The following is a 16,736-nucleotide window of genomic DNA, read 5'->3' as shown; positions in this document are numbered from 1 at the left end:
GGGTCCAGTTCAAGGGGCACATAGCCTGAGCAGTCTTCTGGAAGTTAATGGCTTGGCCCCTTCAGAAGACAAATGTGGGAAGGAGATTAAGCAAACAAGGACCAAACAGGCACAAAAGGAGTATAGAGAAAGGACAATTTCCCTGGAGGGAATTAAAGACTTTGTACCTAGCTCCCCTAATCACTTGTTCTGTATACCACCCAAAGAATTAGATCAAGGGTATCTACAAGCAAGGTTTGATACTTGGTGAGCCTGTGGCTAGCCAGCCACTGGTGGCTCTCTGCTTCTAGGATGCTCTGAACTGGATGGGGACTCAGAACTTCCAGGGGCTGGTCAGCTAGAAGTTTAGAAGCTTCCTCAATTAGAGTCACTGTAGCAGCCATGGAATCTAATTGTTTTGAAAAATAGGCAACTGGCTTGGGGTCAGGTCCTAAGGACTGAATTAGGACTCCCAAAGCCTGTCCTCTCCTTTCATCAATATACAGAATGAAAGGTTTTTCTAGATTAGGTAGAGCTATTGCTGGAGTGGTGGTCAATTTAGTTTTCAAACTAAAAGCTTTAGCCTGGTCTGGGCCCCCCTCTAGAGGGAGTGAGTCAGGGCCTTGAATAGCAATGAATGATTGCAGTCCCTCCCAGGTCAGATGCCTTTTTTTAAAAAATAAGATTATTAAGGGAAGTGCCAGGGTTTAAATTCTCAGGTTGTTGTCTGAACTGTTTTAGAATCATGCAGCTAGAAAGGGAAAAAGGATGTTTGCATCCCTAATTCACTACTGGGGATACCCTCAGTTGCCTTAGATGCACCAAGTAGTTGTTGGTTTTTCTTTTTTTTTTTTTCCAAAGTTAAACATTCCAAGAGGGCGGAACCATGTGGAGAGGTCAAAGTTGAAGGTTCTGAGTAACATTTTTTTAAGGTGTTGCTTTGAAATAGAACTATTTATCTGAAAACACAGTAATCCGTGAAACAGGACAGTCCAAACTTTGGTGAGAGGACACCAAAGCCTTTTGAACACCAAAACCAAGAGAAAGACAGGATGAGCACTTCAGGAAAAGTAAGCAAAGTATTTTTGTATCTTCATTACAAACTAACCAGATGAGTAACTGCACCCTTAGAGTTCTTTATGTATCTGTGAAAGTAAATCTTTGAGAGAGGAAAAGGCTGCTTAGGCAGGAAGCATTTAGCAAAAATGTTGGTTGGAACATTTCACTGCTGTAGGAAGAAAATGGAGACTATAAACAGAATGACCATGGGGAGGGATATTCTTGCTGCTCTGCTGTAGCAGTATTAGAGGAAATACAGTTTATTCCTTTCATCAGAAAACTAACACTTTCTGCTCTCAATGCTGTAGTTGGTAAGTGGTGTCAGGCACTGCATGGTATGCTAACACTAAAGGACTGAGCATACCCACAAAGGCATACAGATGTGATTTTGGCCAGTTATCTGTGTGAGAGTAAGAAGTAAAGATGGTTCTGTTCAAGGACTTATTTGTATGAATAAAATCATAACTGAGTATGTGGATAGAACAGAAGTTCTGAAACTTTTTGAGTGGCTGTCTGATGTAGTCTATCAAAGCTCATAGATTCTTTCTCAGAAGAATATTTTTAAATGAATACCATAAAATACATAGAATATCAAAGGAAACCAATTATATTGAAGTATCATTATCAAAATGGAAAAAAACAACAATGCTACAATAGCCCTAAAAAGTCATGGACCCTTTGTAGAATGTTATAGCTAACAAAGTTTTCCTGGATATTAAATCTGATTCTCACAACAACCATGTGAAGCAAATAAGCCTTTAATTTTCTCATTTTACAGATGAAGTAATTGAATCAGAGAGAAGGTAATTAATCAGAAAGGAGAAAATTGCTCACCAAAGGTCTTCAGTCACTTTTCAGTCATGTCTGACTCTTTGTGATCCCATTTGAGGTTTTCTTGGCAAAGACACTAGAGCGGTTTACCATTGTCTTCTCTAGTTCATTTTATAGATGAGGAAACTGAGGCAAACAAAGTTAAGTGACTTGTGCTGGGTCACTTAGCTACTAAAAGTTTGAGGTCACTTTTGAATTCAGGAAGATGAGTCTTCCTGACTCCAGGCCAGGCAGATGACACCACCTACCCTCCTTCTAAGTACAGTCACGTAGCTAGAAAGCAGATCCATTCCAGTGGTTTTTGGAATCAGGCTTGTGCATCTTACACCACCCCATGCTACTTCCAAATATAAGCAATTCGTAAGAGGTGCTTAACCTCCTTTAAACACTAGAGATTGGTCCTGTTTAAAAAGAGCTTGACTGTTTATTTGGTAAAATGGTCCCAGAAGGTCTAGAAGGACCAAACCTTAAGAATATGTCAAATTGACCTATCTTCAATTGCCATCAATGCTGTAACTAAAACACCATCAATATAATTAGTCAATCATTTTCTCTATTTTGGCATTCAGTACTAATTTTTGCTAAAGTAACTTTTAAAATTCCTTATTCCACGATTGATTTTCATGACAGAAGCAATGTTTTAAGTTTTGTTATATCCTCTAATATAATCTTAACCTTAGGGTCTAAAACAATTGTGAATGGCATGGAATGGAAGTTGTATATTAATTCTGAGACTCATTCATAAGCATATGGACTAGATGAAGCTGGCATCTTCACCTTTAGCTCTTACACTAATTTTTATAATTTTCATTTTACTTTGTTAAGAATTTCATCTTCATGGGAATGAATGACTAACCTAAAGCCCTTGTGGATAGAGATTTGAGAGCCCATGTTATGGTAGTCCCTAAAGTGCACCAGCCTTCCTCTGATTAAGATTGTGTATAAGCCAATGAGACATTCACCAGAGTACAGGTGGAAGGATTCACCCACTTGGAACAGAGAGAAAATATGATTGATTCTCTGGCTGCCAGTACAGAAAACAAGCCTCAGTGGCTGCTCTGAGACTTCCAGCCATGAGACATGTTTATATATATCTACCACCTTCCTGCCTTTTCTGCCTTTTCCTACCATGCACGAAAGCACCAACTCTAAAATTCCAACGTGTTCTAATCTATGTCTCATCACCCTGGCCTTCAACTTCCACTCTCCTTCAGCCTTGTGGAAATTTCCCCTCCAGGTGCTCTGGATTCTGAATTCAATCCCAACTGCCTTCAAATATGCTCATGTCTCACCCATCCTAGGGGGAAAATAAAATAAAAAATAAAAAACAAACCTTCACTTGATCCTTCCCCCCTCACTAACTATTGCCCAATATCTCTTCTGCCCTTTGTGGCTAAATTCCTTATAAAGGTCATCTACAATGGATGCCTCCTATTTCTCTCCTCTCATCCTCTTCTTAACCCCTTACATCTCCGCTTTATCATTTCCACCAAAACTGTTCTCTCCAAAGTTACCAATGATCTCTTAGTTGCTAAACCCAATGGCCTTTTTTCAATTCTTATTCTCCTCAACCTCTCAGCAGCCTTTGACACTGTGGATCACTCTGTCCTCCTAAATGTTCCCTTCTCTCCAGGTTTTTGGGACACCCCTGTCTCCTGGGTCTCCTCCTACTCATCTGAATGTTTCTTCTCGATCTCCTTTGCTGGATTGTTTTCCAGCTTTCTCCTTCCCTTCTAATCTTGGCTGCATTGGTTGTGTTTGTGCAAAACTTTTTAAATTTAATGTAATCAAAAGTATCCATTTTGCATTTCAAAATGCTCTCTATCTTTTGTGTGGTCATAAATTCTTCCTTTCTCCATAGATCTGACAGATAAGTTACTCCTTGCTCTCCTAATTTGCTTATATTTTATGCCTAAATCATGTACCCATTTCGACCTTATCTTGGTATAGGGTGTGAGATATTGTTCTATGCCTAGTTTCTGCCACACTATCTTCCAGTTTTCCCAGCAGTTTTTGTCAAATAGAGAGTTCTTATCCCAGAAGCTGGAGTCTTTGGGTTTATCAAACAGTAGATTACTATAGTTATTTACTATTGTCTCTTGTGTACCTAACCTATTCCACTAATCCAGCACTCTGTTTCTTAGCCAGTACCAAATAGTTTTGATGATTACTGCTTTATAATATAGTTTTAGATCTGGTGTGGCTAGGATACCTTCCTTTGCATTTTTTCCATTAATTCCTTTCATATTCTTGACCTTTTGTCTGACCAGATGAATTTTGTTATTATTTTTTCTAGCTCCATAAAATAGTTTTTTGTAGTTTGATTGATAGGGCACTGAGTAAGTAAATTATTTTTGATAGAATTGTCATTTTTATTATATTAGCTAGTCCTACCTGTTAGCAATTGATATTTTTCCAATAATTTAGATCTGACTTTATTTGTGTGAGAAGTGTTTTGTAATTGTGCCCATATAGTTCCTGGGTTTGTCTTGGCATTATGTGCATTTATCTTATATCCTGTAACTTTGCTAAAATTGTTTATTATTTCAAGTAGTTTTTTAGTTGATTCTCTAGGATTCTCTAAGTATACCACCATATCACCTTCAAAGAGTAATAGTTTTGTTTTCTTCTCTCATTGCTAAAGCTAACATTTCTAGTAGAATAATGGATAATGGTGATAGTGGGTATGCTTGTTTCACCCCTGATCTTATTGGGAATGCTTTTAACTTATTCCCATTACTTATAATGCTTGTTGATGATTTTAGATAGGGACTGCTTATCATTTTAAGAAACATTCCATTTATTCCTATGCTCTTTGGTGTTTTTAATAGAAATGTGAGCTGTATTTTTCTCAAAAAGCTTTTTCCACATTTATTGAGATAATCATGTGATTTCTGTTAGTTTTGTTAATGATATGGTCAATTATGCTGATAGTTTTCCTAATATTAAACAGCTCTGCATTCCTGGTATAAATCTCATCTGGTCATAGTGTATTATCCTGGTGATAAATTGCTATAATTTCTTTGCTAATATTTTACTTAAAATTTTTGCATCTATATTCATTAGGGAAATTGGTCTATATCTTTTCTTTCTCTGTTTTGGTTCTTCCTGGTTTAGGTATCAACACCATGTTTGTATCATAAAAGGAATTTGGTAGGACTCGTTCTTCACCTCTTTTTTTCCAAATTGTTTATATAGCTTTAAAATTAATTGTTCTTTAAATGTTTGGTAGAATTCATATGTAAAATATCTGGCCTTAGAGATTTTTTCTTAGGGAGTTTATTAATGGTTTGTTCAATTACTTTTCTAAAATGAGATTATTTAAGTATTTTATTTCCTCTTCTGTTAATCTGGGCAATTTATATTTTTGTAAATATTCATCCATTTCACTTAGATTGTCAGATTTATTGGCATAATTTGGGCAAAATAGTTACTATATTATTATTGTTTTAATTCCCCTTCATTGGTGGTGAATCCACCCTCTTCATTTTTTATACTGGTAATTTGGTTTTCTTCTTTTTTAAAAAAAATCAAATTAACCAAAGGTTTATCTATTTTATTGAGTTTTTTTTCATAAAACCAGCACTTAGTTTTATTTATTAGTTCAATAGTTTTCTTACTTTCAATTTTATTAATCTCTCCTTTGATTTTCAGAATTTCTAATTTGGTATTTTATCAGGGGTTTTAATATGTTCTTTTTCTAGCTTTTTAAGTTGCATGCCCAATTCATTAATCTCTTCTTTCTCTATTTTATTTATGCAAGCATCTAAATATATAAAATTTCCCCTAAGAACTGCTCTGGCTGCATCCCACAAGTGTTGGTGTGTTGGCTCATCATTCTCTTTGATGAAATTATTGATTGTTTCTACAATTTGTTCTTTGACCTACTCATTCTTTAGGATTAGATTATTTAGTTTATAATTAATTTTAGTCTATCTTTCCATGGCCCTTTATGGCACATAATTTTTATTGCATCATGATCTAAGGAAACATTTAATATTTCTGCCTTTCTGCATTGGATTTTGAAGTTTTTATGCCCAAATATATGGTGAATTTTTTTTTAAATGCAATTTATTTATTTAACATATTTGGTTTTCAGCATTGATTTTCACAACAGTTTGAATTACAAATTTTCTCCCCATTTCTACCCTCCCCCCCCCACTTCAAGATGGCGTATATTCTGGTTGCCCTGTTCCCCAGTCAGCCCTCCCCTCTATCACCCCCCTCCCCTCTCATCCCCTTTTCCCTTCCTTTCTTGTAGGGCAAGATAAATTTCTATGCCCCATTGCCTGTGTATCTTATTTTTTAGTTGCATGCAAAAACTTTTTTTGTTTTTGAACATCTGATTTTAAAACGTTGAGTTCCAAATTCTCTTCCCTCTTCCCTTCCCACCCACCCTCCCTAAGAAGTTGAGCAATTCAACCTAGGCCACACATGTATTATTATGTATAACCCTTCCACAATACTCATGTTGTGAAAGGCTAACTACATTTTGCTCCCTCCCAACCCATCCCGCTTTATTGAATTTTCTCCCTTGACCCTGTCCCCTTTCCAAAGTGTTTATTTTGATTATCTCCACCCCCATCTGCCCTCCCCTCCATCATCCCCCCGCCTTTTATTTTTTTTATCTTCCTCCCTCTTCTTTCCTGTGGGGTAAGATACCCAACTGAGTATGTATGGTATTCCCCCTCAGGCCAAATCTGATGAGAGCAAGGTTCACTCATTCCCCCCTCACCTGCCCTCTCCCCTCCTCCCATAGAACTGCTTCCTCTTGCCACCTTTATGCGAGATAATCCACCCCATTCTATCTCTCCCTATCTCCCTCTCTCAGTATATTACTCTCTCATCCCTTAATTTCATTTTATTTCTTTTAGCTATCTTCCCTTCATCCTCAACTCACCCTGTGTCTGCTCTCTCTCTTTTACATATATATATATATACATATACATAAACACATATATATATATATATATACATACATACACATACATACATATACACATAGATATATACATACATACACATTCACTTATATATATACATAAACATATACATACACACACACACAGACATATATATATATATATATATATATATATACATGCATATTCCCTTCAACTACCCTAATACTGAGGTCTCATGAATCATACTCATCATCTTTCCATGTAGGAATGTTAACAAAACAGTTCAACTTTAGTAGGTCCCTTGCAATTTCCGTTTCTTGATTACCTTTTCATGCTTCTCTTGATTCTTGTGTTTGAAAGTCAAATTTTCTATTCAGTTCTGGTCTTTTCACTGAGAAAGCTTGAAAGTCCTCTATTTTATTGAAACTCCATATTTTGCCTTGGAACATGATACTCAGTTTTGCCGGGTAGGTGATTCTAGGTTTTAATCCTAGCTCCATTGACCTCCGGAATATCGCATTCCAAGCCCTTCGATCTCTTAATGTAGAAGCTGCCAGATCTTGGGTTATTCTGATTGGGTTTCCACAATACTCAAATTGTTTCTTTCTGGCTGCTTGCAGTATTTTCTCCTTGATCTGGGAGCTCTGGAATTTGGCAACAATATTCCTAGGAGATTTATTTTTGGGATCTATTTGAGGAGGCGATCGATGGATTCTTTCAATTTCTATTTTGCCCTGTGGCTCTAGAATATCAGGGCAATTCTCCTTGATAATTTCCTGAAAGATGGTATCTAGGCTCTTTTTTGATCATGGCTTTCAGGTAGTCCAATAATTTTTAAATTCTCTCTCCTGGATCTATTTTCCAGGTCAGTGGTTTTTCCAAGGAGATATTTCACATTGTCTTCCATTTTTTCATTCCTCTGGTTCTGTTTTATAATGTCCTGATTTCTCATAAAGTCACTAGCTTCCACTTGCTCCAATCTAATTTTTAAGGTAGTATTTTCTTCAGTGGTCTTTTGGACCTCCTTTTCCATTTGGCTAATTCTGCCTTTCAAGGCATTCTTCTCCTCATTGGCTTTTTGGAGCTCTTTTGCCATTTGAGTTAGTCTATTTTTTAAGGTGTTGTTTTCTTCAGTGTATTTTTCAGTATTTTTTTGGGTCTCTATGGTGAATTTTTGTGTAGATATCATGTGTTTCTGAGAAAAAGGAATGTTCCTTTCTATCCCCATTCAATTTTCTCCAGAGGTCTATCTTATCTAACTTTTCTAAAATTTTATCCATCTCCTTAACCTCTTTCTTCTTTATTTTATGGTTAGCTTTATACAGTTTTTTTTAATTTTATCATTTTTATTTAATATTTTAGTTTTCAACACTGATTTCCACAAGATTCTGAGTTACAAAATTTCTCCCCATTTCTACCCTCCTGCCCACTCCAAGATGGCATATAGCCTGATTGCCCCACTTCCCAGTCAGCCCTCACTTCTGTCACCCCACTCCACCCCCCAATTCCCTTTCCCCTTACCTTCTTGTAGGGCAGGATAGATTTCTATGCCCCATTCCCTGTATATCTTGTTTCCCAGCTGCATGCAAAAACAATTTTTTTGAGCATCTGCTTTTAAAACTTTGAGTTCCAAATTCTCTCTACTCTTCCCTTCCCACCCACCCTCCCTAGGAAGGCAAGCAATTCAACATAGGTCACACATGTATCATTGTGTAAAACACTTCCACAATACTCATGTTGTGAAAGGCTAACTGTATTTCCTTCCACCCTATCCTGTCTCCCTTTATTCAGTTTTCTCCCTTGACCCTGTCCCTTTTCAAAAGTATTTGCTTTTGATTCCTCCTCCCCTATGTGCCCTCCCTTCTATCATCCCTGCTTTTTTATCCCCTTCCCCTTACTTTCCTGTGGAGTAAGATACCCAACTGAGTGTGTATGTTATTCCCTCCTCAAGTCAAATCTGATGAGAGCAAGGTTCACTCATTCTCCCTCACCTGCCCCCCTCTTCCCTTCCAACAGAACTGCTTTCTCTTGCCACTTTTATGTGAGATAATTTACCCCATTCTATCTCTGTCTTTCTCCCTCTCCCAATATGTTCCTCTGTCACCCCTTAATTTAATTTTTTTTTTAGATATCATCCCTTCATATTCAACTCACCCTGTGCCCTCTGTCTATATATATGTATATTCCCTTCAACTACCCTAATACTGAGAAAGGTCTCATGAATTACACACATCATCTTTCCACGTAGGAATGTAAACAAAACAGTTCAACTTTAGTAAGTCCCTTATGAATTCTCTTTCTTGTTTACCCTTTCAAGCTTCTCTTGATTCTTGTACTTGAAAGTCAGATTTTCTATTCAGCTCTGATCCTTTCATTGAGGAAGCTTAAAAGTCCTCTTTTTTATTGAAAATCCATATTTTGCCTTGGAGCATTATTCTCAGTTTTGCTGGGTAGGTGATTCTTGGTTTTAATCCTAGCTCTTTTGGCCTCCAGAATATTATATTCCAAACCCTTCAATCCCTTAATGTAGAAGCTGCTAGATCCTGTATTATCCTGATTGTGTTTCCACAATATTCAAATTGTTCCTTTCTGTGTGCTTGCAGTATTTTCTCTTTAACATGGGAATTCTAGAATTTGGTGACAATATTCCTAGGAGTTTTCTTTATGGAATCTTTTTCAAGAGGCGATGGGTGGATTCTTTCAATTTCTATTTTACCCTCTGGCTCTAGAATATCAGGGCAGTTTTCGTTGATAATTTCTTGAAAGGTGATGTCTCTTTTTTGACAATGGCTTTCAGGTGGTCCAATAATTTTAAAATTATCTCTCCTGGATCTATTCTCCAGGTCAGTGGTTTTTCCAATGATATATTTCACATTGTCTTCCATTTTTTCATTCCTTTGGTTCTGTTTTACAATATCTTGATTTTGCATAAAGTCACTAGCTTCCACTTGCTCTAATCTAATTTTAAAATGGTATTTTCTTCAGTATTTTTTTGGGTCTCCTTTAGCAAGTCATTGACTTGTTTTTCGTGGTTTTACTGCATCACTCTCATTTCTCTTCCCAATTTTTCCTCTACTTCTCTTACTTGCTTTTCCAAATCCTTTTTGAGCTCTTCCATAGCCTGAGACCAATTCATATTTTTCTTGGAGGCTTTTGATATAGGCTCTTTGACTTTGTTAACTTCTTCTGGATGTAAGTTTTGATCTTCTTTGTCACCAAAAAAGGAATCTAGAGTTTGAGTCTGAGTTTGAGTCCGAGTTCGTTTTTGCTGCCTGTTCATGTTCCCAGACAACTACTTGACCACTTTTCTCAGGGTATTACTGCTTATAGAGTGGAGAGTACTTTGTGCCAAGCTTTAGGGTCCAAGCACTGCTGTTTTCAGAGCTATATCTACTCCACTGTCACCGCGGGCTCTGTCACAGCAGCACTCCTCCTCCCCCAAGAACTGCCAACCAGGACTGTGACCCAGATCCAAGCAGGGCACAGCAAGTGAACCTGACTCTGTGCCCACAAAGCGCTCCTTGCACTCTGGCTCTGATCCGCTGCTAGATTCCTCTCACCGTATGAGCCAGGGACTCGGGAAGCAACTGATGCTGGAGCTCTGGAAGCATCCTCAGGACCTTCCTGCTACTGCCACTGTCACTGCTGCCCCTCCTCCACCACCCACAAGGATAGGGCCAGACTGCTCTCACCTCAATCCCACAGTTTCCCACTAACCTGCTCTTTGGTGTTTGTGGGTTGAGAAATCTGGTAACTGCCACAGCTCAATGATTCATGGCCCTAAGGCCTGTTCTGCCTGGCTGACTCCCAGTCTGGTCTGGTCTGTCCTGGTGTGGCCCATGCTGGGCTGTGCTCCGCTCCCAGCACTGTGCGATAGACCCTTCCCAGGGACTATCCAGGCTCTCCTGGGCTGGAGACCTGTTTCCCTCTGCTATTTTGTGGGTTCTGCAGCTCTAGAATTTGTTCAGAGACATTTTTACAGGTGTTTGGAGGGATTTGGGGGAGAGCTTAAGCAAGTCCCTGCTTTCTGGCACCATCTTGGCTCTGCCCCCAGCTTTATCCAGTTCTGAGAGGGGGAGGTTGAGGTCTCCCACTAGTATAGTTTGATATCTGTTTCTTCCTGTAACTCACTTAACTTCTTTTTTAAAAATTTGGATGCTATACCACTTGGTGCACATATGTTTAGGATTGATATTACCTCATTGTCTATAGTACCTTTTACAGTATGTACTTTCCTTCCTTGTCTGTTTTCATTAGGTCTATTTTTGCTTTTGCTTTGTCTGAGATAAGATTTCTACACCTGCTTTTTTTTTACTTCAGCAGAAGCATAATACATTCTGCTGTAGCCTTTTATCTTTATTCTGTGTGAACCTCTCTGCCTCAAATGTGTTTCTTGTAAACAACATATTGTAGGATTATGTTTTTTAATCCACTCTGCTATCCGCTTCCATTTAATGGGAGAGTTCATCCCATTCACATTTACAGTTATGGTTACTAACTCTATATTTCCCTCCATCCTATTTTCTTTTTTTATATTTTTCTGTCTTCTTTCACCCTCTTTCCTCACCAATGTTTTGCTTTTGATCACTACCTCCCTCAATCTGCCCTCTTTTCTTCACCTACCCCTTTATTTCCTCTTTCCTCTCCTACTTCTGCCCTCTCTTCTATCATCTCCCCTTCCTTTTTTCTTTTCCCTTCCCTCTTCTACTTCCCTATATGGTAAGATAAATTTCTATACCCAACTGAGTGTGTATGTTATTCCCTCTTTGAGCCAAATCTGATGACAATAAGGTTCAAAAACTGTTCGGTACCTCCTTTCTTTCCCTTTACTGTAATAGGTCTTTTGTGCCTCTTCATGTCATATAATTTGCTCTATTCTGCCTCCCCCTTTCTCTTCTCCCAGTAGAATCCTTTCATTGCCCCATTTTTTTTATATCATCACATCAAAGTCAACTTATACCCACACCCTCTCTTTCTGTACCTGTCTTCTAACTCCCCTAATAGAGATACAGTTTTCAAGAGTTACAAGTATCATCTTCCCATACAGGGATTTAAACAGTTGATTTTATTGAATAACATGTTTTTCCCCCACTTTACCTTTTTATGCTTCTCTTGAGTCTTGTATTTGAAGATCAAATTTTCTGTTCAGCTGGGGTCTTTTCATCAGGAACATCTGAAAGTCTCCTATTTCATTGAGTGTTCATCTTTTCCCCTGAGAGATTATGCTCAATTTTTCCAGGTCGTTGATTCTTGGTTGTATTCCAAGCTCCTTTGCTTTCTGGAATATCCTATGCCAAGCCCTCTGATCTTTTAATGGAGAAGTTGCTAAGTCCGGTGTAATTCTGACTGTGGCTTCTGGATATTTTAATTGTTTCTTTCTGGCTACTTGTAGTATTTTCTCCTTTACCTGATAATTCTGTAATTCAGTTACAATATTCCTTGGAGTTTTCATTTTGGGATCTCTTTCAGGAGGTGATCAGTGGATTATTTTAATAACTATTTTACCCTCTGGTTCTAGGATATCAGGGTAGTTTTCCTTGATAACTTCTTGAAAGATGCTGATCAGGCTGATTTTTTGATCATGACTTTTAGGTAGTCCAATAATTCTTAAATTATGTCTCTTGCATCTATTTGCTGGGCCAGTTGTTTTTCCAATGAGATATTTTGCATTTGCTTCTATTTTTTTTTCTACTTTTCCTATTTTTGATTTTGTCTGACTGATTCTTGATGGCTCATAAAGTCTTTAGCCTCCACTTGCCCAATTCTAATTTTTAAGGAATTATTTTCTTGAGTTAGCTTTTGTACCTTCTCCATTTGGCCAATTCTAATTTTTAAGGAGTTGTTTTTTTTTCCTTCAGTCAATTTTTGTGCTTCCTTCTCCAAGCTGTTGAGTCTTTTTTCATAATTATCTAACATAATTCTCATTTCTTTTCCCAGTTTTTCTTCTACCTCTCTTATTTGATTTTTAAAATTCTTTTTGAGCTCTTCAAAGAGGACTTTTTTGGCTTAAAACAAATTCATATTCTCCTTTAAGGGTTCACATATAGGTGTTTTGGTATTGTTGTCCTCTTCTGAGTTTGTGTTTTGATCTTCCCTGTCACCATATGAGCTTTTTATGATCAGGGCTCTTTTCTGTTTCTTATTCCTTTTTCAGCCCATTTAGTGACTTTTAAAGTCGACCTTTCTCCTGGGACACAGAGGGGCACTATCCCAAGCTTTGTATACTGGGGGCCAAAGGCCTGGTCACTGGCTTTCAGGGCCTCAGATGCTTGTGGCTTGCCCACTGCACTGAGAGTGCCCCAGTCTAGTCATGCCTGTTGTGTCTGGGTTCTGGGGCTTGCAATTTACCTTCTGCTCTGGGGCTGGAGGACTTGCTGCTGGCCTGTTGAGCCAGGATTGAGGGGCTTTAGATGCTGATCTGTGGCTAAGAGCCTCCTGCTGGCTTGTCTGGACACCATCTGGGCTATGCTGTGCTCCCGTTTTACCCAAATGAGACAGACCTTTCTTAAAGTCCTTCTAAGTTATCTTAAGCTGGAAAATTATTTTATTCCATCTTTTCATGAGTTCTGTTACTCCAAAATCCATTTAGAGGCTTGATTTAACATTGTCTCTGAGGGAAACTGTGGAGAGCTCAGGCAACTTCTTGGCTTCTCTCCACCATCTTGACTCTACCTCCCTCATAGCCTCTTCTAACATTCCATGATGCAGGACTGCTTTGGCAAAGTTCTAAGCTAGACAAAGTCTATGACATCTTCCCACCTTAGTTCATGATTCTTCTTATCTCCTCTCTTGCCAGAACTGTAGTAATCCTTTCCCTCACAATGCTGCTCTCTGGTTTCCAATGCAACATTCCACCTAGGCTACCCTACACTACAAAAAATTCTAGGGACCCAAAATATCTATCATCATTCTGTAATTAAAAGTCCAATTGCTAGGAGGCAAAAAAGATGAATGAATTCATACTATTATGTTATTGACTGATTTTTGCACTTAAAAAAAAAGACTCTCCTTAACCTAACTGCATCTCTAACTGGTAAGTGCTGTATCAGGTAGCATAACAAAAAGAAGGCAAGGAAAATCCTTTGTGAGGGAAAATCCTTTGGATATAAAGATTCCCTGCTGGGAGATGAGCTCTACCTTGGAGCCAGCTTCCCAGGCTCAGTTCTTCTAGATGATTCTAATTTGCACAGTCTCTTCCTTTCCTCCACTTCTGGACCCACAGGTTCTTTGAAAGCAGCTTTTCTTTTTCCTTTCTCCCAATGAATCACATGCTAATGGCTCCAACCTTCTAAGAAGTATTTCTCCAAAGGCAGTAGTTTTGTAATTTAAGCTTGTAAATGCATGAAAAAGTTCTGGGTTTGATGGAGCATTAGCTCAACAGCCCACCCTGATAGCTGTTACAATGGATTTTCCCTGGCTTAGGTTAGTCAAATGATAAGAAGTTATGGATTCATGAATATGTCATATGAATATGTTCTTGCTATTTTCCCAGGTGATTAAATGCAAAGCTGCCGTGTCATGGGGCCTGAATCAACCCTATTCCATTGAGGATATAGAAGTTGCTCCACCGAAAGCCTATGAAGTTCGAATTAAGGTACTGAAATTCTTAATTCCTGTGAGAGAAAACCTGAGATTTCTTTGGTCTAGGGAGCTCCCCCCCCCCAAAAAAAAACTCTCTCTGCCATTGAGATTGGCACCTGCTCTGCATCTCAAGGTCTCCAAGTTGCCTGGGGGCACTAAGAAATTCAGTGACCTACCCAAGGTCACAGAGCCTCAATGTGCCAAAGGAGGGCCTAGCCCTGGAGTTTTAAGGGTTCCTGATTATAATCCCATTCCAAACATATGCTGGGCTGTAAATTTCATATTGCTAAGGGGCCCCTACCTTAGGGAAACAGGAGTACCACTGGCATGGCTAACCAGCTAAATTGTTCCAAGTCATGTTCTTTCCAATATGACATTAAATCTCTGTAGCTGCCGACATTACAATTGTTATATTATTCCAGGTACTTCTCAATGATTTCATTTATGGCAGTTAGATAACTGTTTGATAGTGAAGTGAGCAGACTCAAAAGAATATTGTACACAGTAACAGCAATATTATTTAATGAAGAATTGTGAATGACTTAGCTATCCCCAGGAATACAATAATCCAAGACAATCCTAAAAGAATAAAGATGAAGCATACTATCCACCCCCAGAGAAAAAACTGATAGTGTTTGAATATAGGCTGAAGCATGCAATTTTGCACATTCTATCATTTTTTTCTTTTATTTGAGTCTTCTGGTATAAAATGACTAATATGGAAATGTTTTACATAATTTCACAAGTATAACCTATATCTGACTGCTTGCTCTCTCAGGGAGGGGGAAAAGAGGGAGAGAGGGAGGGAGAGAGTTTGGGACTCAAAACTTTAAATAAATTTTTTTTTAAAAAAAGATATGTTAAAAATTGTTTTTATATGTAGTGGAAGAAAAAGAAATTATTTCAAAAAAAAAGAAAGATGTTTGCAATCCCCATAGATGTGATAAATGTACCCAAATCTATTTCATCCTCACCCCCAAAAGACTCTGGGCCAAATCTCTAAATGTGTAAGAGGAAGAAAATACAAGGGTCATCTGGAAATAGATGTCTCCAGTATTGTATCATATTTGGAGAATATCACCCAGAGGTCTCTGGAGTAATGCTTTCTAAATTAAATTCTATGTCAATTGAATTTTACGTCTCAATTTCTAAGTGCTTTTCCTCTCTCTAATTTTCCTCTCTTCTTAATCTCTCTCTCTGTCTCTCTGTCTGACTGTATCTCTCTCTCTCTCTCTCTCTCTCTCTCTCTCTCTCTCTCTCTCTTTTTCTTTTTTTTTGAGATTTTTTTATTTTTAGTTTACGACACTCTGTTCTACATCATTTTGAGTTCCAGATTTTCTTCCCCCCACCTCCCCAAAGCAGCATGGAATTCAATATATCTTCTACATATAAGTTTGCATTGAACTTATTTACACAATAGTCAAGTTGTAAAGAAGAATTATGTCCAATGGAATGAATCATGAGAAAGAAGAAACAAAACAGAGAGAGAGAGAGAGAGAGAGAGAGAGAGAGAGAGAGAGAGAGAGAGAAAACAAAGGGAAAAAAAGGCAAGCATAAAGTGTGCCTCAATCTGCATTCAGACTCCATAGTTCTTTCTCTGGATATAGATAGCATTCTCCATCATGAGTCCTTTGGAGTTGTCTTTGTACCTTGTATTGCTGAGAACAGCAAAGTCTATCAGGGTTAGTCATCACAGAATCCATATATCTGTGGTTGTGTATAATGTTCTCTTGGTTCTGTTCCGCTCGCTCAGCATTACATCGTGTAGGTGTTTCCAGGTTGTTATGAAGTTCATATCATCCCCATTTCTTATAGAACAATAGTATTCTGTTACCTTCATATACCACAACTTGTTCAGCCATTCCCTAATTGATGGGCATCCCCTTGATTTCCAATTCTTTGGTACTACAAAAAGAGCCACTATAAATATTTTTGTACATATGGGTCCTTTTCCCACTTGTGTGATCTCTTTGGGATACAGCCCTAGAAGTGGTATTGCTGAGTCAAAGGGTATGAACATTTTTATAGCCCTTTGGGTAGAGTTCCAAATTGCTCTCCAGAATGGCTGGATCAGTTCACAATTCCACCAGCAATGTAACAATGTTCCAATTTTCCCACATCCTCTCCAGCATTTATTGTTTTCCAGTTTTGTCATTTTAGCCAATCTGACAGGAGAGATGTGGTACCTAAGAGTTGTTTTGATTTGCATTTCTCTAATCAGTAGTGATTTCAAGCATTTTTTCATAAGCTTATAGATATCTTTAATTTCTTCCCCTGAAAACTGCCTGTTCATATCCTTTGACCATTTCTCAATTGGCAAGTGACTTGCATACCTATAAATTTGGCTCAGTTCCCTGTATATTTTAGAAATAAGGTCCTTTA

The 16,736-nt window shown here is 38.1% G+C and overlaps 1 protein-coding gene across 1 annotated transcript in view; it reads left to right on the top strand.

Annotated features, from left to right (window-relative positions):
- The first annotated feature begins 909 nt into the window (after window positions 1-909).
- LOC118853152 (all-trans-retinol dehydrogenase [NAD(+)] ADH7-like) overlaps window positions 910-16,736 on the top strand; it is a 42,092-nt gene continuing 26,265 nt past the window's right edge. Inside the window, exons 1-2 of the mRNA XM_036763124.1 lie at window positions 910-1,049; window positions 14,266-14,367. Of these exons, the coding sequence (XP_036619019.1) occupies window positions 1,032-1,049; window positions 14,266-14,367 (120 nt within the window). The 5' untranslated portion in view covers window positions 910-1,031. The remainder of the gene's footprint in view (window positions 1,050-14,265; window positions 14,368-16,736) is intronic.

The sequence above is a fragment of the Trichosurus vulpecula genome, chromosome 6 (assembly GCF_011100635.1).
Source record: "Trichosurus vulpecula isolate mTriVul1 chromosome 6, mTriVul1.pri, whole genome shotgun sequence".
In the NCBI taxonomy this organism is placed as follows: Eukaryota; Metazoa; Chordata; class Mammalia; order Diprotodontia; family Phalangeridae; genus Trichosurus; species Trichosurus vulpecula.
Note: the sequence above shows the minus strand (reverse complement) of the source record. Positions and strands in the feature narration are given on the sequence as shown.